At 47.7% G+C, this 21295-nt stretch overlaps 1 protein-coding gene across 2 annotated transcripts in view; it reads right to left on the bottom strand.

Annotated features, from left to right (window-relative positions):
* AIFM1 (apoptosis inducing factor mitochondria associated 1) overlaps window positions 1–21295 on the bottom strand; it is a 36228-nt gene that overhangs the window by 9900 nt on the left and 5033 nt on the right. The window contains exons 2-11 of one of the 2 annotated variants that reach the window (XM_075007803.1): window positions 14537–14664; window positions 10920–11010; window positions 9427–9459; window positions 8813–8937; window positions 8557–8687; window positions 6425–6515; window positions 5725–5809; window positions 3463–3539; window positions 2507–2615; window positions 1252–1359 (exon numbers count right to left, since the gene is read on the bottom strand). In XM_075007803.1, coding sequence (XP_074863904.1) covers window positions 1252–1359; window positions 2507–2615; window positions 3463–3539; window positions 5725–5809; window positions 6425–6515; window positions 8557–8687; window positions 8813–8937; window positions 9427–9459; window positions 10920–11010; window positions 14537–14664 — 978 coding nt within the window. Of the gene's footprint in view, window positions 1–1251; window positions 1360–2506; window positions 2616–3462; window positions 3540–5724; window positions 5810–6424; window positions 6516–8556; window positions 8688–8812; window positions 8938–9426; window positions 9460–10919; window positions 11011–14536; window positions 14665–16727; window positions 16871–21295 lie in introns of both variants that reach the window. The other variant, XM_075007802.1, reaches the window with a different exon arrangement.

The following is a 21295-nucleotide window of genomic DNA, read 5'->3' as shown; positions in this document are numbered from 1 at the left end:
GGAGTACTGCGTCCAATTCTGGGTATCACATTTTCGGAAAGATGTGGACAAATTGGTGAAGGTCTAGAGAGGAGCAACAAAAATGATTCAAGGTCTAGAAAACAGCCTAGGAGGGAAGAGTGAAAGAACTGGGTTAGTTTAGTTTGGAAAAGAGAAGGTTGAGAGGGAACATGGTACCCTTTTAGGTACTTGAAAGCTGTTATTACAAGGAAGGAGGAGGACAATTACTCTCCTTAACATCCGATGATAGCGTAAGAAGCAATGAGCTTAAACTGCAACATGGGCCACTCCCCTTGGGTGGCACGGGCCCTGGGGACTGCGTGCTTTGCCCTGGGTTTGTGCTTCGGGAGCATGAGCTGCGGGGGAAGAAGCCTGCAGGCGAGGGAAACACACGGATGGGCTTGGAGCTTTCCAGTGCTTGCAGCTCCAGCCCAGGTGTGGGGAGGATGGGAAAGTAGGAAATGGCACCGTGTGAAGCTGCATACCCCTCTCCACAGGCAGGCTGGGGCTTTGGTGGCTGCAGCCCAGGGCCCTGGGTGAAGGACCCCTTCCAAAGATCCGCACTTTCAGAGATTTTTTTGCAGGGGCGCAGGCTGCAGCCCCTAAAGCCAATTCCTTAATTCAGCCCTGAGCCCAGCCAAAACCTCGGTACAAGTGGCTGGGAGGACAGGTAGGAGCCACCACTGCTGGAGGATTTCCTGGGCAGCACAGCGAGGGCTGCTTTGTGACACTCTAATGCACTGGAGGTTCTAGCCAAAACACAGCCACTTCCGCTCATGGGTTGCTGGGCAGCAGACTGGTGCCTCTTCTGCACCTGAAACCCCCTCTCTGCATTAGGTGATTGCTCCAACAGGGCCCCTCCTCTGGAGTGAAGGGACGCTCCTCAGGGCAGATGCTGGGAGGTTCCCCAGAGCTGCACACAAAGGAGCGTAGGATCAGGTCCAAGTGAGAAGGATCAGCTAAGCAAAGGAGAGATGCCACAGCGCACACATATGGAAGATGGAATCAGTGATCTGGGCAGAGGTGCCAGCTGGGAAATGAGTTCCCATGGAAGGAGCTGACCGTTTATGGACAGAAAGGCAGAGGCTCTTCCTAGGGGACCAGCTACGAGACAGTAGCTACCGCTAAGAGGGCTGCTGCCGGATGGCTTTACAAGAGTCATACCGCTGTGGCTGGATGTACTCCCAGCTCCCACAGGGCACCTGGCTGAAGGAGCTTGGAAGGAAGGACAGGATTAAAGAACAGTTTTACCTCTTTTAACTTTGTCTGTGGTCCAGTTACTCAGATACTCAGGCAGGACCTTGCCCATGTTGCCGTTCTCTGGGAACATCTGAATCACCTCCAACCCCGTTGCTTGTGCTGTGAAGAGACCCCGAGAGCAGCTGCTTTACAACACCACAAAGGGAAGCAGGAGCAGCACGCACAGTTCAGCACCCACCCCAGTGTAGTTCCTCCTGCTCAGACAAAAGGAGCACAAGCCCTTTCTGACTGCAACTTCTGAGACACAAGCCACTCCAGCCAGGAGTTCCGGCTTCCAGAGCTCGCTTCACAGGGGAACAACAGAGGGGCAGCTTCTGGCCTTTGGGGTCTGCCACTTTCTGGACCACACCTAGCGGCAGTACACTTGTGAAGTCGGAGGCTGTTCTCACACACAGGTAGCTCTGCATTTGCCTATAACAGCCTTAGCAGGGTCCATTTAACTGCCCCAAGTGCCTGGCGGGGAGAGACTACGCCCACTCTGAGAGGCTGGTTCCTTGGGAGACCTGTAGGAGTTAGGTGAATAAATGTGTGCGCACTCACTAGTGAAACCCAAACCAGCAGCGTGGCACCTGAGCTCATGGCTCTTTCGGAGAACTACTGGAGCGAAGCTTCATTTGCAAGACAAACTTGACTCTTCCCACTGGTCTCCAAACACACTCTCGCCAGCCTGCTATTCCAGACAGCAAAGCTACCAGAGGCAGGCTCAGAGAACTGGGAAGCACTCCAAAATACACCGGGACCCTGGGCGGCTGGACAGTTAGTAAAGGAGAGGTGTGTGAGAGCCTGACGGGTCCAGCCTGCCCTCTAAGAGTTCACATAACAGTGCACTGGATCGCTGCAGGCAGATATCAGGCATCTCCTCCACTGGCCAACTGCCTAGACCTGCAGGGAACGCCAGCCCACCACCCTTCCTTCCCCAGATAAGACCACGGGTTGGGGGAGAAGAGGGAAGGTACAATCCAAGGACGTGTTTACACAAACACTTAGGTCACAGCAAGTTGGGATGTGAAACTACCCTGCACTAGGTTGTCTGCGAGGACCCTGCAGCTGTGCACTACAAGTTCCCTAGCAGGTCACTAAAGTGCACTAAAGAATCATTGTTTCATGGCAGCAAAGTCCATAAACAGGCAGGATAGCAAGAGGCAAATTCACACCCTAGTTTGCCACAGACTAAGCGTTCTAGTATTTTCCTAGCCGTGGGTCTCTCCAGAGCTTCTGGACACATGACCTGGTGCAATCCACTCACCCTTTCTTCCCAGAGCGCAGGCCAGCTCACTGCCCAAGAACCCACCGCCAATAATGGTGATGGACTTAACTTCTCTGGAAATCTTTTCTAGAGCTCGGAAGTCCTCAATCTGGAAAAAGACAGATTTCCATTTCAGATGCCCCTGTCAGGGACAGCAGCAGCAGAGAGAAGAGTGCTATTCCAGAGCCACTCTCTAAACCAAGTTGTGAGCATGGGGAAACCAGCCCCGGAAACTAAGGCCACATTTACACTACAGAGGGAAGCATGAGCCAAGTAATGTTACTCTCTCTCTCTCTCTCTCTCTCTCACTCACTCACTCACACACACACACACACACTACTGCTGAAACTGACATTTCAGTGCCCTTACAACTATCTACCAAAGCCAGCTGATCACGTGGCTGGTGGAATTTTCCCGGCTTTAATCCTTGTGGCCCAGAGAATGCTGGGCCAGAATGCTTTTGGGGTTGTTGCCCTGGAGTGGAAATCCAGATATCTTGACTCAGTCAATACGGGTGGGAAAAACTAATTCACCCTCATTGAGCCTAATTTATAAGCCCCCATTTAACCTGAGGATAACTCCCCACTTGCCCCCAGTGGGTGGAGGGTGCTGCATTTGTCAGTGCTCATGAAGTGCTGGGGAGACACATGAAGTCCTGTAGAAAGGATGTGTAAAATTCCCAGCTACTGCAACTCTCATTTATTTCTAAAATCTTAAATCAAGGGCTCTGATTTCCTGGGGGCACAGGCAAGGAGACTTTCTAACAGCTACCCAGTCCGCTTACTTGTGGCAGGCAAACCCACTTGAGGGACCTTTTAGTTACTGGCTAAGGCAAGCCCCTGATGGGCAAGAGCTGTTAAGGACCTGAAGTGGAGGAGTTAGCACAGGCTGAGGGGAACAGAACCATGACGAGAGGCTTCAGGGAGCACACAAGGAAACAAGCCCCTGGGGATTACCTTGCGGAACAGCGTCAGCCTTTGTTGCACATCTTTGCCTGCTCTCTCAATGGCAGGAAGATTCCTTGGGGAACCACCTGATAACAAGAAGAGACAACACTCATGAGAAGACTAAGCCCTCTGGGCAAAACTGATGTTCTTCAGAATCTGGGCTTGGGTTCTCTCTGCTACAGAACTTACTCCGCACCCTGCACTTCCCTCCTCTGCAGACCCATCCCAGCGCTGGTAAAGACTCAGGACTCAAAGGCAAAAGACTTTAATATCAAATGGGACCAGGACAAGGTCATTAGCAGGTATGAACAACACTAGAGGTCAAAATAAGCCCAGTAAATGTCGAACATGGCCAGATACAACCCATGTGATGTATTTACATGGCCTTCAAGACATTCAGAACACGTAGAACCTAAAAGAAAGTCCTACGTTTCCAGCTCTTCTGTTCATGAAGAAACTTTCCTAATATGCCTTAATTGTATCCAATGCAGGGATGTCTGCCGGAGTCCACAGCAAGCCTGAAACAAACATTCAAAGGGAGGAAATCCCTTGCCCTCCATTAATTTAATTGGGTTTAATTAATGAATTAATCTCAACTTGTATGACAAGAAGTTGAGATCATTTATGTATTAACCTGGAGGGAAAGAGCACCCCAACATTAGTAGGGTGAAGAAATATGTAAGCAGGAGGAAAGAAACCTCAACTGGCTATGCATCAGGCAAAGTGGTCTCAGTGTAACCTATTATAAAAGTTGCAGCCCAATCTGTGTGCAGGAGGAGTGGGAGGTGGGAGGTCCAAGGTTGATGGGCATGGGTGATAGTGAGGAAGGTGATGGTGATTAGCAAGATAAATAACCTTTTAGGTTGCTGTGCAAGGGACAGCGAGAGCCTCTGGATATCCAGATGGACAGCGTATTGTCTCTGCCTGGCTGAGTTAGACAGCTTGTAACTGCCGACTGCTGTAAATAGAGGGGGTCCTGAAGTGCGACTGTGCAGCTGTGCACATTGGGGCTCCCCAGTAAATGGTAATTTTAATGATGCTGGGCCTGATCTTGGGGTAAGAGTCTGTTGAACCTCAGAGAGATAACTGGGAATTGCGAAGCAATGTAACGTATCCATCATCTATGGGGGTGGGGCAGCATCACCCTAGATCCTAACAACCACCCCTTGAATGTCAACATTCGCCAGTTTGGTGCTGAACGCTTTAGCCATTACAATGATGAAGGGAAAGAGAACAGCTTTAGGTAGGAAACTCAAGGGGAGTTAAAAAGGAGAAGGAAAGACACAGAGAAACCCAAGAGGAGGATAGAAAAGGACACCACCACAGGTTTTCCCACTAAGTAACACTGCAGGTGCCAATGTTCTGAACAAATAATAAATTAGGCGGTAATGAAACAATATCGTTGCCTGACGGCTGAATTCTACTCTTACCACGAAGGGGTGGGGGTTGCAATCATTGGTGATCTGTCATGAAGGGTGTCCTAACATCACACCCTGGCCCGCGGACCATGCTTGAAAAGGGAACTCCGCCCTCTCCACCCAGAGTTTGACAGCCCTAAGGCTTTGTCTACATGGGCAACAGGATGACAAAACTTTCATCTTTCAGATGTGTTAAAATGATCCTTCCTCCCCTGAAAGACTCAAGTCTTCTCGACAACGAACGGGGGCGTGACCAGCACATTGCCACTAGAGGCACGCTCCCGGAGACACAGTGAACACCACTCATCCAGGCTGGATGTATTTTGCCAGCAAAACAGCAGCTACCCTGTGCGACTTCTAGTGACACAGCCATGGGTTAAAAGCTGCACCGTGCAGACAAAGCCTTCGAGTCAGATTAGAACAGCAACGCCCCACTACAGTAGGGGATTGGAGTGAGGCTCCCCCTGAACTCCTAAAGCCTGGCTCTCAGAGCCTTATGTCCCAGCTGAAGGGAGAAGCTCCTTCCCTGCACAATCGCCTCTCAGTTTGCTTGGCACAGCTCAGCATGTCCCCTTACGTCCCTCGCTGGCCTGTGGCACAGCCAGCAGAGAACGGAGACGTCCTAGGACTGCGAGGAAGTACACAGCTGTTCTGCAAGGTATGGGAGGAGCTCGACCAGATACCTCTCCCTCTGTGTAACTGTCCTAGACTGGTCTCCTCGGTCCCAGTCCCCCTCAGCTGAAGGGGTCCATAAGACTGTCCTAGAGAACAAAGAACCTGCCCCATGTGGTGTGCGTGACCATAGCACAGGAATTAACATGTCAGGGAAAGGAAAACACACCACAGAACTTACCTGTGGCAATTAAACATTTATCATAGGTTATCTGGGTTCCATCATCAAGTTTCACTACATTGCCTCGAACATCCATATGCACCACCTGCAAGGCACAACGCAGAGAGCAGCTCAGGTCTGCATGCCTGCAGGCACGGTGATCAGCTTCCCAGGCTAAGCAGCAGCCACCGTGCGAACAAGGTTTCCCTGTAGAACTTCCCTCTTTTGGTGAAAGGGAACAGGGGAGCAGGTACTGCTGCAGAATTAATGGTCATAGCTCTGAGCTCACTGAACCTTCCCTTGGCTTCTGCCTCTCTGTGATTGCTGACTCTCAGGGGTGCAGACCAGGCACCTGTGATGAGACCATGGGACCGATGGGCTCACTGAAACCAAAGGCTGGCTGGGCTCAGCTGCCAGTGTACAGGGGAGGGAACGGCCTGCGAGGATCACAGGAAGAGGCCAAGCTCCCTACTCCCTCCAACCAGGAGACTTGTAAGGAGACTTCTAAAGCTACCTCGTCACACCAGCTTCTACTCCAGCTGTGCTCGGCAGCCTCCCCAACACCCCACGCTCCAGGCTACAGAACTTGAGCACCAGTCAGTGGACAGGCACAGCTGTTTTCAGCACTGTACCGCAAGCTGCGCCTGTCAACTGGGGCTGCTGCTGGGCTCTGCTTGTAAAACACAATGCGTAAATGTAGGTGCTGTAACGCTGTACCAACCTTCCTGCCACTGAGGACGGCCACACCTCCATTCTCTGTATAAGGCAGATCACAAGCAGGTATGTAGAAAGACGGGGGCTGGAAATAGATACTGTAGGGAAAAAGTGCTCCAATGTAGAGGGTGTCTCTGGTTTTCCTGCCAGAGCAGCTACTCAATGACGGGAAGAGCACCCACCCAGCGAGAAACAGGATACCACGCTTCCGCTGCAAACTCCAGAAGAGGACCATGTTTTGCAAAACCAGGATACTGTGCTGTTCAAAATCCAGCACTAGAACAGCGATGCTCTGCAGTGGGGGACCATCCCGGTCTAGTCAAAACACCAGGGAGGCCAGCTCTGCACCAGGTGGCTGCACCAGGCTCTTTACCCTATGTTCACTTCCTGGAGGTTCATCCAGCTCCTAACTGCTCTGTGCTTTCCCCACAGATAAAAACAGACACAGTCAGGAGCGCAGTGTTCACCAACCCTTTCAGCACAAGATCCCTTCTGAACTTAGGAGCAACCAGGATGCACCCTGGCTCTTCCCCAAGGCCCCACCTCCACCCCATCTATTCCTTCCCGCCCCCCAGCGCTTGGTCTCCTCCACTCTCACCAGACTGGGGCATGGGGTTGGGGTGCAGGCTCTGGGCTGGGGCCAAGGGGTTCGGGGTGTGGGAGGGCCAAGTCTGGAGCAGGGGGTTGGGGTGTAGCAGAGGGTGAGGGGTGCAAGCTGTGGGAAGGAGTTTGGGTGGAGGAGGGGCTCTGGGTTGCAGCAGAGTGTCGGGGCACTGAAGGGGGAGCTGGGCTGCAGTGTGGGCTTCCATCAGTTGGTACTTAACTTGGGCATTGGTGGCACCGCAGAGCTAAGGGAAGTTCCCTGCCTGCCCAGGCCCCACCTCACTCCAGGAAACTGCCAAAACATCCCTAAGAATGGAGGGGTGGTGGGGGGAGGGCAGGTGGGAACACAAGGCTCTGCACACTGTCCCTTCCTGCTGGCACCCCCCGGCTTCAAAGCCCCCATTACCCTCAGTTCCCCATGTCTGGCATGGGGCTGCAGGGATTTGTTGGCTGCTTCCTGGAGTGGCACGGAGGCAGGGCAAGCCGAGAGCCGGCCTTAGCCACTTTGCACAGCTGGCCTTTCAGCAGCCAGAGCACGCCATCGACCGTCAGCAGCTTCAGGATCACGACCCGCTGGTTGGTGACCACTGCTGTTCCTAGAGCTGCCAACCCTGACGGAAGCTATTCTGGGAGATACTTCCTGCCCCCTCAACACGACATAACGCCATTTTCTTAAAATACCCAATTAAAATCTCCCAGGTTGCTTTCAGCAGTTACTGGGAGATCTGTGACGGTCCCAGGAGGCTCCAGGCCAATCCTGGAGGGTTGGCAATCCTAGCTGCAGTGTAACAGTGAGACACTCTCCCTGAAACACTTCACCTTAACAGCCTCATGCTCTGCAGTGTCCTAGTTTACAGTCTGCACCAGCTCAGCATTTCATGCCAGTGACTCCAGGCAGCCAGTGCACACAGTGAATTAAGCAACTCAACAGCACAGCTGTTTTGGAAACTGTGCATCCCAGCACAAAGTCCACAGGTGCTGACTCCACGGGTGCGCCAAGGCTGGAGCACCAGCAGATAAAAAACTGCAGGTGCTAAGCACCCACAGAGAGCCGAACTCCCCTCTTTCCTCCCACTCCCACCTGTTGGTGAGCCCAGCTAACCAAGTGCTCCCCTCCCTCCCAGCACCTCTTGAAGGCTGCAGAACAGCTGGTCTGAGGTGTGCAGGAGGCTCTGGGTGGAAAGAAGTGGGACGGCTGTGGCGCCGTGGGGGAAGGGCTGGAGTGGGTAGGGGCTGGATGAGGCTGGGAAGGGTAAGGGGCTTAAGGGAAGGGGTGAAGTGGGGATGGGGCTTGGGACTAAGCAGAGACCGAGCATTGCCCCGGGGGAAATTCAAGCAGTCTAAGGACAATGTACAGCAGGGTATTTGTTCTCAATAGGCTGTCTGCCCACTGGGCATGGAAATCTGCTCCATTTTAAGGCCAGGGCCCTCATCCACTGCCAGCGACTCCCAGATGGGCACAGGTGGGTCATGCCAAGCAAATTTAAGCAGTTAATTCCATTCCCACCAATACGCACTGCATGCGGTGGCACACACCTTCTCTCTTTGCCATTCCACTGTTTGAACCGCAGCGTCTCTGTGACGTTGGGGTCTTCCGAAAACCACAGTTCTTTGGAAAGGGGAGGGCGCATATACGGCAGGTGAGGATCCTCCGACACAATCAGCACCTTTCAGCAGGAAATCAGTAACAAGCTCAACTCAGCGCAGAACGCCACGCACGGGCTCCAAAGGGAGCACGTCATCTGGCTTTAGTCACAGGCCATTCTAGAGCAGACGTGTGCGCATCCCTTACCCTTGCTCTAGGGTCACGTGCCCGAATGGAGCGGGCAGCAGCAAAAGCAGCCGTGCCTCCACCAATTAGCAGGAACGGAGCATGAGAGGGACAGTCAGGACGAGCGGGTTGCTCTGTCACTGGAGCTGCAAAGCGACAGATCAGACAGCCCGTTGTCAACAGCACAAAGCTGTGCCAGGAACACTGCCTGCCCCCAAACAGCAGAGGAAAACATTTACCCTTAAAAGAATCCTGGCTTCCTCTTGGATTTCAAAGACCAGAAATGCTTTGGTGGCTGCAGTCCCTTAGACAGTCACTCAAGGTTTCTCGCTCCCTGTCCCTGTACCCAGAGGCCGCTTCTCAAATCCTACCCAGCATTCTGGGAGGTGCTACTCTCATCAAGAGACAGCCCGAAACAGCAACAAGGATGTGTAGTTAGCATCACAAACACTGTTACAGAAAGCCTGCTTCTTACCATGCCTAGCTCCCTGTATGCATCAGTGCAGCAACTCAATCAAGTTTTTACCCCTGTTACCTTGCAGAGCCCACACATCTAAGATGGGCAGCCAGAATTCTTGACAAAACAAAAACAATCCAAGAAGAGAGCTTCCACTGACAGGCTTATGCTCACTCACCTCCCGGCTCAGCTGTGGCCACTCCCAACTCCGCTGTGTGGCGGGAGGAGAAAGAAAGAGAGAGTTAGATAAAGGAATCTGAATAAGGAGGTTGAACCATAAACTCAATTGGGGCATCACTAGGCAGCAAACGGAGTTGCTTACTCATTTGAGCATAGCTACTGCTCTGGGTTATAGGCTGCTAGTCAAACTTTTAGTTTAGTAAAAATTCACTCTTGCTACATAGTGCACAGGTTGCAGGTAATCTAAGTGCAAGGAATACTTGAAATCACAAGGAAAAAAATCCTGGAGGACATTTTCTTTTACTCCTATTCAGAGATGGGACCAGATCATAGGAACGTAATTTTCCTACCTACAGACACACGCTCATTTGAGTAATGTGCGACTATACCACATACAGAAATAAAACTGAGTTCAGGTTTACCAGGGAGATTTCTGGATTGCTTCTCACCTGTTCTGGCCCAGCAGGCAGCACCCTCTTCTGGAAGGGGTAAGATACTAGACTTAATTCAACAAGGTGCAAACATTTGGGAAGCCACAATTCAATGTTAATCTCTAGACTCCTCAGGATCAGCAAGCTAACTTCTGGAGAGTCAAAGCCTCTGCCATTATACTTGTTCCAACACTGAATCTAAACAGTTCTCTCCGTCAGTGCCAGCTCTGGCTTAGGTATGCTGTAGTCCAAATTACTGGTCCCAGTCCAGGGTAATAGGTGAAATTCTCTGGCCTGTGTGATGCAGGAGGTCACACTCAATGGTCTAATGGTGCCTTCTGGCTTTAACATATAAACCCTCCAAAAAGCAGGTGATGGACTTTTTCTTTCAATTGGCTTCACAATACAGCACCTCTCATGAACCTGCCCTGCAGGTCCTACCGGCCAGTTCTCAAGAGGTTACGCCCTTTCACCCAGAAAAAAGAAAGTCTATGGACCACAGTCTGAGCACTGAAGTTGTAAAAGACTGGGGAGAGGGTGGGCACCCACATCATGCTGCCATTACAGTTGCAGCATGACACATTTCATGGTCGAAAAATTAAGCTGGGGAATGTAATTGTGCAAATAGAGCTTTTTGAAATGGGAAGTGAGTGGCCATTGAACCATGAAGTGTTGCTGGGTTCACAAAATGATGGAAACTTAAAATGTGCTTAAGTTGCGGGGTCTTTTTGTTTTTGTTTTTTCCTTTTCTTTCACTTTGCTATCAGATGGGCAAGAACAAGAGTTTAGAAACTGCCCTACCCTTTCCTTTTGCACTTCAACTGAGAGCCACTAGGATTGCTAGCACCACCAGGCACACGAAGGCACAAGACTGAGTGGTGCCAAAGACTTGCACCAACAGGTAACAAATGCCTTAGCTTAGTGCTACATGGGGCTTTGAGGAGTGTTATGTCCGGTTTAGTTTTAGATGTCTGAACTGAGCACTCTTAAGAAAAACTCTTTTCTTCCAAGAGTCTTAAAACTGGGATACAGCTGGTAGCTACAGCAGGCTAGTACTCACCAGAGGCGGACTTCACTTCTTGGGATCTCGTGGCTATTGTGTTCATGCGGTCATTGAATCTCTCTCTGTCGTCTTTTAGTGTCTTGTACACCTGCAAAGGAGAAAAGCAGAGGGCAGCTAAACACCTCCCACATGCTCGTAACTGAATCAGCGTTACATTGTGCTTCAACTCATCAATAGGCTTTTGTCCACTCTGCCTGCTCAGAAGAGTCATCAATTAAAAAAAGAAGCAAAATGCAGCTCATTGTTAAAAGAAAATGCATGCATTTTTGGTAAGTCTACAAAACAATGGCTCTGGTTGAGGAATCTCAGATTGCTCTATTCATAACAAAAGACAAGCATGTCCATTGTTTGGGTGCCCTCCTCATTGTGGACTGAGGATTTCTGCAGAGGTCTGGAAGTAACACTGAAAATTTGTTCCAAGATGGGCTGTATTGTATGGGCCGGGCCACAAAGGCAATGCTCCCAACACAGTCTGTAGGCTCTTTGCAAGGGCAGGCCATGGTAGGACAAGTGACTGGGTTTGCAGACAGCTAGGCTGGCTCAGAGAAGGTAGACAGCTAGAACAGAATACACACAAAGCTGCAGCGAGAAGAAGCAGACAAAGCAAGGTAGCTCCCAGCAAAAGGGCACAGCGGAGCCTGGACTGGCTGGATAGGGCTCCAAAGCCAGAATCTAACTGGGGAGGATGGCAACAACTGCAGAGTAAGGCCATTCATATCTACGATGCGGCAAGACCTTTAAACTTAGCTGGAGACAACTCCCTTGTAACCCCCTCATTCTCATTCTCTATCTGGGAAGAGAAAGAGGAGACATTCCGCTGGAGAGCTACAACAGGCATTCTAAACCAAAAGGGGGAAGGAAGCAGGAATTAAGGTGCTGGTTTACTTGACTGTGAATATACAATGCTCAGTTCGAAATGGAGGAATGCAAAGCAAAAACAATTCACCATTTCCAGAGAATAAGTGAACTATTCAAGCCTTCCTCAAACACCCTTCTATTTGGTAACACCCTATACATTTAACACTAGTGACCCAAGCTATTTTAATCTGTCTAGCAGCTCACCATCCTTAAAATCAGCACCACACAAAACATAAGCACTGGGAGTTTGACCTTCGCAACAGGAATGACACTGTGGTTACACAATACTGGTTGCAGCAGCAAAGCTGCCCAAGCTCTACAGGGCTAAATCCATTTTGATTTATGGCCTTAAGGCAAAAATTGAGCACTGGCTCGTTCACTAAGAATGAAACATTGGGTGAGGCTCTGACAGTACAGTTAGCCTGGAATGTGCCAAGGTCCCTGTCAGCTAGGACTTGAGAGTCACTCAAGGAGGGAGAGGAGCATTTTTATAATTCTTGGAGGAAAGACAAAACCTTGCAGAAAAAGCAGAGATCCAAAGGTCACTAGAAAAGAGAAACGTGTAGGGACTAGAGCCACATCGAGGCTGGCATTTGAAGGCATGCGTGTAGCGAGTTTAAATCACACTCCGTCAAACGCTAGTCTAGATGAGACCTTGGAGGCTCTGAAATACCTGTTGTGGCTAAGAAAAGAATCCACACGAAATCTTCTGAGCATCTCTCAGACACTTCCAGGGTCAGCTGCTAAGATACCAGTGCCAACATATCCATGCCAGGGAAGTATGGATTTGTCAGGAATTAGGTACTAAGCACCTGTTGGAATCTCTTTTAGCTGCACACCTTTCGCCATTAGGATTTCCTGAGAAGTCAGTCTGGAATATGTGGAAACTGAGAGCTGAGCAGGGGCTGTATTCTGACTAATAAAAGTCTCCCAGAACTTACATGGAGGATACAGCTCCCCTCAAAAAAAAATGCCACTCGTGCATGAGGAGTGAGAGAGAAAGGGGCATTCTGGGATTGGATCACAGCTTCCCAGCAGATAACTAATAAATAAAAGGGAAGCAAAGTAACTGTCCGAAGATACAGCCAATCCTTATACGATTACCTAAATCTCTCATGCATGCATCTCTCATAATGCTCTGGAAGTTAAGGAAAAGCAACTGCTAATAATAATTAGATATCATGCTTTGAACCTTTCTGAAAGAGTATTAAACCTGCACTGAGAACTTGGATATTTCAATATGCAACGTGCCGTTTTTAAATTTAAAGTTGGGCAATTAAAATTGCAATGGCAAAAATCAAATGCCATTGAACACATTTAATAGTTTAAACCGAAACCAACAAGTGTCACACAGTTTTAGCAACTGTCCTGTTTTCTAGACAGTTCACATTTTTCTGATCCCCAGGACTGAACTTTGTACAGTGCAGCAAAGTAAGGTAAAGTTTCAAATGAAATCTGAAGGATTTAACCTTAATGCAAAGCATGAGCAAAAACAGAGGCAGACAAAAGCCTATCTCTGGGACAGAAGCAAAATTTCAAGCTTAATGGAAGTATTGTTTGCGAAAGGTAGCACAAAACATTTTCAACTGTTATTTGTAATCAATTATACAAACCCAAGCTTTGTGAATCTACTTCTGTGTTTTCATGAGAGGTAGAATAACGTGCAGTTGAGAAATGAGTTAGAAAGGCAGCATACAACAAAAACGGAGCCTTTAGGAAAGCAGATACGTACAGATGCGCATTAGATCAAATCACTTAAGGTACAACCTCTGGACAGGTTTTCCAAAGGGACACTGCTAAATACTTAGTAGTAGTAGTAATAATAAAGCTACACTCAACTGTCTGACAGAAGTGCTATATTTAATGCTCCTTCTGTAACATAATTATAAAAGTAGATAAATGGATTTTCCCCCTTTTTCCTAATAGAACTTGAAGTTAGTTGCTTCCTTATTTGTAGGCTTGGAAGGATTAGCTCATCAGTAAATGTTGGTAAACAGACTTCATCATATAGGCAACCAATAAGGCATTTCCATAGATAGATAAAATACAGAGACAGGCAAAAACAAATGCTGCTTGAAAACTAAGAGTCTTACCCTGAAGATGTTAAGGATATCCCTGTTTGAGGATATTCACTTTACATAGTTTGACACGGGATATTGACCGTTTGTTTTAATATTTATAAAGCTTTACTCTTTTAATATTAACACCTCTTATCACTAAGAAAACATTGTCTGAATACCCCATAATTTTATATAACTGTCAAAATTTGTAATGAAAAATACTGAAAAGAAAATGAGAACAACAATTTATATTACTGGTCAAAACTATAAAGCATAAAAATCAAATTTTGCCAATTCTATTTGTCCATACATCAGCATCTTTGATGCTCAATGAATCTGGTAATGTGACTCGTTAATCAACTTTGCTTCTCTGCTGGCTAGAAAGAAAAGCAAGAGAGAGTCAATGTTGGGCCAGCTCTGGCTATTTTGACTGGATATTTAGTGTCAAAAATTAAACTCAACAAGATGTTCCCCCATCGGAGACTTAAACTGCGTGGACAGATCAAATTTGGAGTGCAACCCTATCTGACAATGTCCCTTTAAAGAAAACCCCAGAGAGGACACTTTTCATAGGCTTTAATTAAGTTATATGATTAACTAAATATTAGACATAGGAGAGGCACAAAAATTTTAGTCATGCCATGGTATTCCCCCACCCATCCACTCAATCAAATGCATTTAGTTCAAGCATCTTACATAAGCTCCTGCCCCAGTGACTGTTCCTCCTACAATTAAGTAGTACACTAGGTTGTTGCCATCTTTCCCAGGAACACCTGTAGACGTTAGAGATCTAGAAGGGGGTCTTAGATGATGACACCGCAAAACTGTAGGTGAAGACAGGCAATGAAAGAAAAGAGAAGGAAAGAGTACTAAATATCAATGTGGACACTTCATTACAAAGCTCTTGGTGAAGCAGCACTCATTTTCAGTTACCTTGTTGGTCAAAAGAAGAGTGGCCAATGCATATATATCATTTCAGGGTTATAAATACTACAAAAACCTCTTCCCTTTTTCATGGGCATACTCATTTCAGAGTGAGCAGAACATTCTCTAACCAGGCAGGCTCCGCTCTGAAGTGGTGTCTGCTTTCTTGTGTGCTGCCAGGGGAGGAGATGGGCATGTGAGACCCTCCCAAGGAAGAGCATGTCATATAACGGGCTCACTCTTTAGATAGATTCTGCTTTTACTGAAATTTTCTGTCAGGAAAGGAGACTCAGCAGGCAAAGCGGCTTACCCGTAGGTCACACACCGAGCATGGTTTTTCCAGATTAGAACAGGGGTCTTGCTGTTCCCAGCCCTTTGCTCTAATTATTATACCACTGAAGTTCTTTACTGGATAAGCCCTCCTAGAAAAGCACACAATGGAACACGTGGCTCTAGTCCCTAAGGGAGCTTTGCACATTCAAGAAGCGCCTGCGTGGCAGACCCATTCTTTCTAAAAAGCAAGAGGGGAAATTACTTCCGACTCTTCCTCGCTTATGTGTTCCATTTCTTGACTGCAACCCCACAACAGAGGCCAGATCAGGTTAGCTACGCAGTGGGAGCTGGCATCTCTGAAATGGACTGGGTAGGAGGGTGGCAGGGCACACTAGAGAGCCAGAAGAATATGTGCATCAAATTTCCACACCCAAATTTTAAAAACATACATGAAAATTCTGTTTCCCAGGATCCTGCCACAGATGAATTTCACTAGGATAAAATCAAGGCAAAAACCACTCCAAGGCTGTGTCTACACTAGCCCCCAACTTAGAAGGAGGCATATTAATTAGGGTGTTGGGAGATTACTAATTAAGTGCTGCGGTACATATGCAACACTTCGTTAGGCTAAATCTCCCCCGTGGCAACTTCAAAGTGTCAAACTTCGAAGTGCCGCCTTGCGTGTAGCTGCAGGTCCTCCGAAATGCCCACGCTCCTTCAAAGTCCCCTTTACTCCTTAAAAGTGACTTTGAAGTAGCACAAGCACTTCGAAGTACCTGCGGGGGAGATTTAGCCTAATGAAGCGCTGTATATGCACTGCAGCACTTAGTTAGTAATCTCCCAACACCCAGTTAACATGCCCCCTTTGAAGTTCGGGGCTAGTCTAGACACAGCCCACATGTTTGAAGACTCAACTGTCAATAACAAACAGGGATTCTCTGTAGAAACACCCTTTTGAAGTTCTAGACCCATATTCCTTGAAATGGAACCTATTACTAGATGCTATTTCTGTCATGCATTCATGCTACCTTCAAACCCAATTTACCACCGCAGCCTGGCTGACCCAGTTGCCTTTTCCTCAGTTACATAAGGGGAGGGGAAAAAAAGTCCACAAATATCAGACTAGGACCAGGAGGGTGGTGAAGCACTGGAATGCGTTACTGAAAAGGGGGTGGAATCTCCACCCCTAGCGATTTTTAAGTCCTGGCTTGACATAATCATGGCTGGGATGATTTAGTTGGGGTTGATCCTGCTTTAGGCAGGAGGCTGGACTAGATAACCTCCTGAGGTCCCTTCCAGCCCTAGAATTCTATGATTCTGATTCAAATGCAGAACTTAAAACTTGGCAATTAAAATGAAATTTGGCAAACAATGGTCTGATTAAGTTTGTTGTTCAAAGGATAAACCATCAAAATGTTGTGATAATTATCACATACAAGATAACAGCGAGAGCCGTGGTTAATCACAGAATACAGAAAATAATGTTTTTTCTAGTAAAGACAAAAGGTAACTGAAATGACAAGAGAAAATACTGGTTAATCTGCAGCCAGTTTCAGATTGGCCATTAGATGCCTATGAAGTTTTCTGAAGTAGGAAAGAACAGCAGAGGGAAGAAGCAGAAAAGGCAACAGAGTAATCATTTAACAGGAGCTATGTTGCAGCTTCGTTCGTGAACTGCCTTTCTACTTACATATGCACCTGCTCCTAACGTTGATAAGCCCACAATAAGGACAAAAACAGAACTATCGCCTTTGCCCCCAGGTGCACCAGAGCTAGCCATTTGTCTGCTCAGCTGTAGTTTTAAGGGACCATTCCATCGCTGCAACAAGTTGCCTAAGGAACACAATTTTTTTAAACAAAACACAAAGAATGGTCAATACACAGTAATGTTTTACGGTATACTCATCAACTGTATTATAAAGGCAAGTAAATCAGCCTCTTGTTTGAGTGCCCAATGCCATATTTGACTGACCTTTGTGAATTATTTTGTGCCACAGCAAGACCGCTGCACTAGGTTGGAGACCCCCCACCCCCATTCAACCACAGAACATGGAACTGCTACATTATTCACTCTTAGGAACTTGTACTCAAATTCCCATTACAGACCCCAGCCATTGAATACAGTACTGCCCAAATAAGTGTGTTCACAAGAAAGAGACCTCCAGCACAGTCCATATACTCCATACTGGGAGAAAACTCTTAGGAGTCAACCGTGTTTGCACGTGTTAGGGGAAAGCAGGGCTGCAGCACACACCCCCTGCAAACAACGAGCATTCCTCTCAACTCTGGCCATGGGGGCCAACAGGTGACCTGGTGCTGAACAGCAGACTGGCCACTTTTATGAACTGCAGGCCGTACCTGACAGAGGCCCCAGTGGGGTTCCCAAGAGCCACTGAAGCAAACTGCAACTCCTGCATATAATGGAAACCACCTCCAGACAGGGGATGTGGCAACACCCCCTCACCTATGCCCAATAGCGTGCCATGGACCATGATGGACCCCTCCGAGGAACTCAGGACAGACATTCCCGCTACAAACAGCAAGGAGGAAGAGAGGAGGGAGTGGAGTTGTGGCCGGGAAGGAGTCTAGCCGTGTTATGAGCCAGGACCTGCCTGAGACTCTAACACGGTCTAGCCAGCCACACACAGATGAGTGGTCTGAAGGGAAAGGGACCGTGTGTGAGCATGGGCCTGTGTTCTTCCCTACAATGCTTACATTTAAAGATGGCACCTGGCCCCTCCCCAAGGCAAGACAATGGGATCAACTTGTCATTTTTCTACTCAAATGAGAAGAGGTAGGGCACAACAGAGGCAGAATTGGCATCTGCTCTTCCTTCCCCTGTTGGGCTAGGCTGAGGGTGGGATGAACCATGCAGGGCAGTTTGGTTTTATGTCCCTTGTTTCCTCCCAAAAGTTCTCAGTGGAACTTTTATGGCCATCTCTGCAATCCTCTGCTGCAGGTTTCCAGGTATGGCTGCCTTTCTTCTTCCTTGGCAGTAGGATGCTTTTCAGTGCCACTCTGTGAGGAGAGTTCAGCTGGCACCACTGTGGTAAATGAGCTAATGACACACACGCCCAGGTGGCTTCCAGATGCCAGAAGCAGCCACTCCCTCTGTGCCTCCGTTAATCTCTGCAACAAGATACCAGCTAAAACCTCCACCGCCAGCGGAAAACAGGGCCAATATTCAGTGCCACTGTTCTGTGCTCTTACTCACAGAATAGGGACTCGAAATATTCATGCAACCGAAATGCTTCCTCCCCACTCCAGACCAGCCATGTTGCTCCTGATGGGTCATACTCACCAGAGCGGAGCTGAGCCTGGCGGCTCCAAAGCTGAAGTGTCAATGAGCATGTCTTATTACAAATGTTTATGGGAATAAGGAAACGGAGCTGTGAAATTTCTCTTTCCCTTCCTGTAGTGATTTTAAATCTATTTTTATCAGCAGCTTCTGCCATGACAGCCTTGAGGGCTGCCCCCTTCAGCCCATCAGAACCCCTGACCTTGAGGCAAAGGAGAAAAAAAGAGGAAGAACGTGCTCAGCAAGAGCCAACAAGCCAGTGTTGTACCAGACTGTGACAAAAGGGGCCAAGGGAGGCAACGTTCCAGACAGCCAGAGTGGACAGGAGAAAGGCTGGAGAGTCCCAGCATGGAAATGCGGCAAGGGAAATACACAAGGCAGCAAACCCAAAAGCTGCACACCCTGGCAAGCTATCAATCCAAAGAGACCAGACTCCCCTCCCACCCATTTGCATTCTCTGGAGAACTTCAGCTCCCTACATGCCATGTGGAACTATCAGCCACATCCGTTCCCCTACAACTCCACGCCAAGGGACAGTAAGGTAAAGCACCACTTCACATGCATTAACTTTCGAGACCTACGCCTGGTGTGTGAGTAGCCACAGTAAACTGCATTTGTGCACTGACGTGTGCCAAAACGTTTGCTGCCATTCCATTAATTTGTGATTGGTGCTTGTACGGCCAGGCACGCGGTCTGCACAGTGACTTTACCTGCGCTGGTCTTGCCAGTCAACACATTTCTGATTTTTTGAAAGAAAGATTATCTTATGTCAGAGTTCTTACTTGTAATGATCTTCACTTGCAGTACTCAAATCTACTATCCGGAAGGCATCATAAGGCTGGGCCCAGCCTGCCACACTGAACACTACACACAAAAAAATGAATGGGATCACAGCACCCACAGGGGCAGTTTACAGCCAAGCTTTTATTACATTAAAAGCTTTATTTTCAGCGATGCCAGATAATAAAATGTGCCGGTTATTCAAGCCCTCCAAGGTCCCTACAGGACTCATTTCTAATTACCACACGCTACAAAATGTTCCCAAAAGGCACTACACCCCAGAGGGAAACATGTGGCACACTGGGGTAACTACCTGCAAGGCATCACACTGCAGCAACACAAACATGTAGCGGGCAGGTGCAAACAGCCAAGCATACGCTCTCGTGAGTAGCACAGAAACTTTGGTCACTGCATGCCAGGGTAACTTGTGTCAAGCTCAGTGTGCAGTGTAAACATGTCTGAGATAGAGGTTGGTGCCTGAGACCTAAGCCCAGGAGAAGTTACTAAAACCCAATAAGCAGAAAGGGCCTTGTCTACACCAGAACAGTCTCCTATCGGTTCCCGCTACTGACAACCCTAGTGGACTCAGGTCAGTGATATCGGCAAGCTTACTCCTGTGGACTGCCCACTAACTGTCACCCACATTTTAAGTACCGTCATGCTGATCTGCTCTGAACACTGCACTTAATGCAGTGAGCCTCTGGCACCCTGCTTAACACAAGCTCGTAGTGCTGCTACCATTAGCTGTAGTCATGGTGAGAAATTTTAGCAAACTCCCCTCACTGTATAAACTTGATGGCAATTAAAGAACTTACAGTTTGCTTGCAGCAGGCTGGGCACAGCCTCATGATGCCTTCCCTATAGTAGACGAGTACTGCAAGTGAAGGTCATTACAAGTAAGAACTCTGACATGCTTGCTACAAACACTGATGCTAGAGGGTATATATTAACCCAAACGGACTGTAGGAAAACCAATTCCAAATAGAAGACAAAGAAGATACTGTCCAGAGTAAAGGGGAACTATCACTGGGACTAACTGAAAATATCCCATATTTTGGTGATCCAAACAGCTACAGTCCCATGCAAGGTGACCCCAGGAACTTCCTTAATCATAGAAGGGCAAGGCATCTGTTTCTCTGACAGAGCAGTCCCTGCTAACTCAGGAAGTTTGCTGTTGGCACATGGAGATGGGGGGAGAGGACCACTCGATTAATTCAAAGACAGGGTATCAGAATGCAGTTTTTCAGAACTGTGAATGGTGATCCCCTTCACAAGTCTGGTTTCCAGTCTGTGTCCCCCATAACATACTTTTCTAGCATAATTTTTCAGTTGACATCAATGGGAGCTACAGGTGCTAAGCACCTCTGAAAAAGATGGCCACCGCTACCCTACACTGGACTCGCAACAACTGAAACCCCTAAAATCAGTGAATACTTCTGGAAAATTTGGCTGCATCTGGAGAGCCCTAACTGTATGAAGAGGTAAATGGAGATGCGAGAGAAAAAGACACAAAGGCAAGAGAGTTTTTGGGAGGGTCAACAATTCTGTGAATTAAAAACGTATCTATTATGTTTTACATTGAATCTCAAATATATTAAATGCAAAAAGTGATATGCACACCATACTACAATTGCACAATTAAGAAAATCTGAGAAAATGAAAAAGTTAACTTGGACACAACTAATACAGTATGTTTTCAGAGTGTGTACTTGTAGGAACATATATATTTCACAAGACAGAAAGAAAATTGTGCTTAAATGCAACACAGCTAACTAATGTTGGAATATTCAGATCACGTCAGTGAATGCAGCAGTCAATTATGCATTAACATTGTATTAGCACATTTTCTCCCCTTAATTTTAAGCTTACTGAGCTTACAAATTATTTTAAAGAGAGTTATCAGACTGGCAAAATTTCCCATCTCTGAAGACTTTACAAGCCACAAGATAAGCTCCTGGAACCAATCTGAGCATGTACCTAACTGGCTGTAAACTTGCGAACAATCCACATCTCCTGATGTGTGCGCAAAGTTAATTCTTTCTGGTGAAGGTTTATCCAGCAGTTTTCAAACTATTTTATTCAATCAAAACCAACGTATCTTCAGAGAAGCACAGGCATTACTTCTCCAGGAGAACCATGTCTCTGTCCAAGTTAAATCATCAGCCATATTTTCATATAAC

Source organism: Carettochelys insculpta, chromosome 13, assembly GCF_033958435.1.
Source record: "Carettochelys insculpta isolate YL-2023 chromosome 13, ASM3395843v1, whole genome shotgun sequence".
NCBI lineage: Eukaryota > Metazoa > Chordata > Testudines > Carettochelyidae > Carettochelys > Carettochelys insculpta.
The sequence above is the reverse complement of the archived record's forward strand: the minus strand, read 5'-3'. Positions and strand labels throughout refer to the sequence as shown.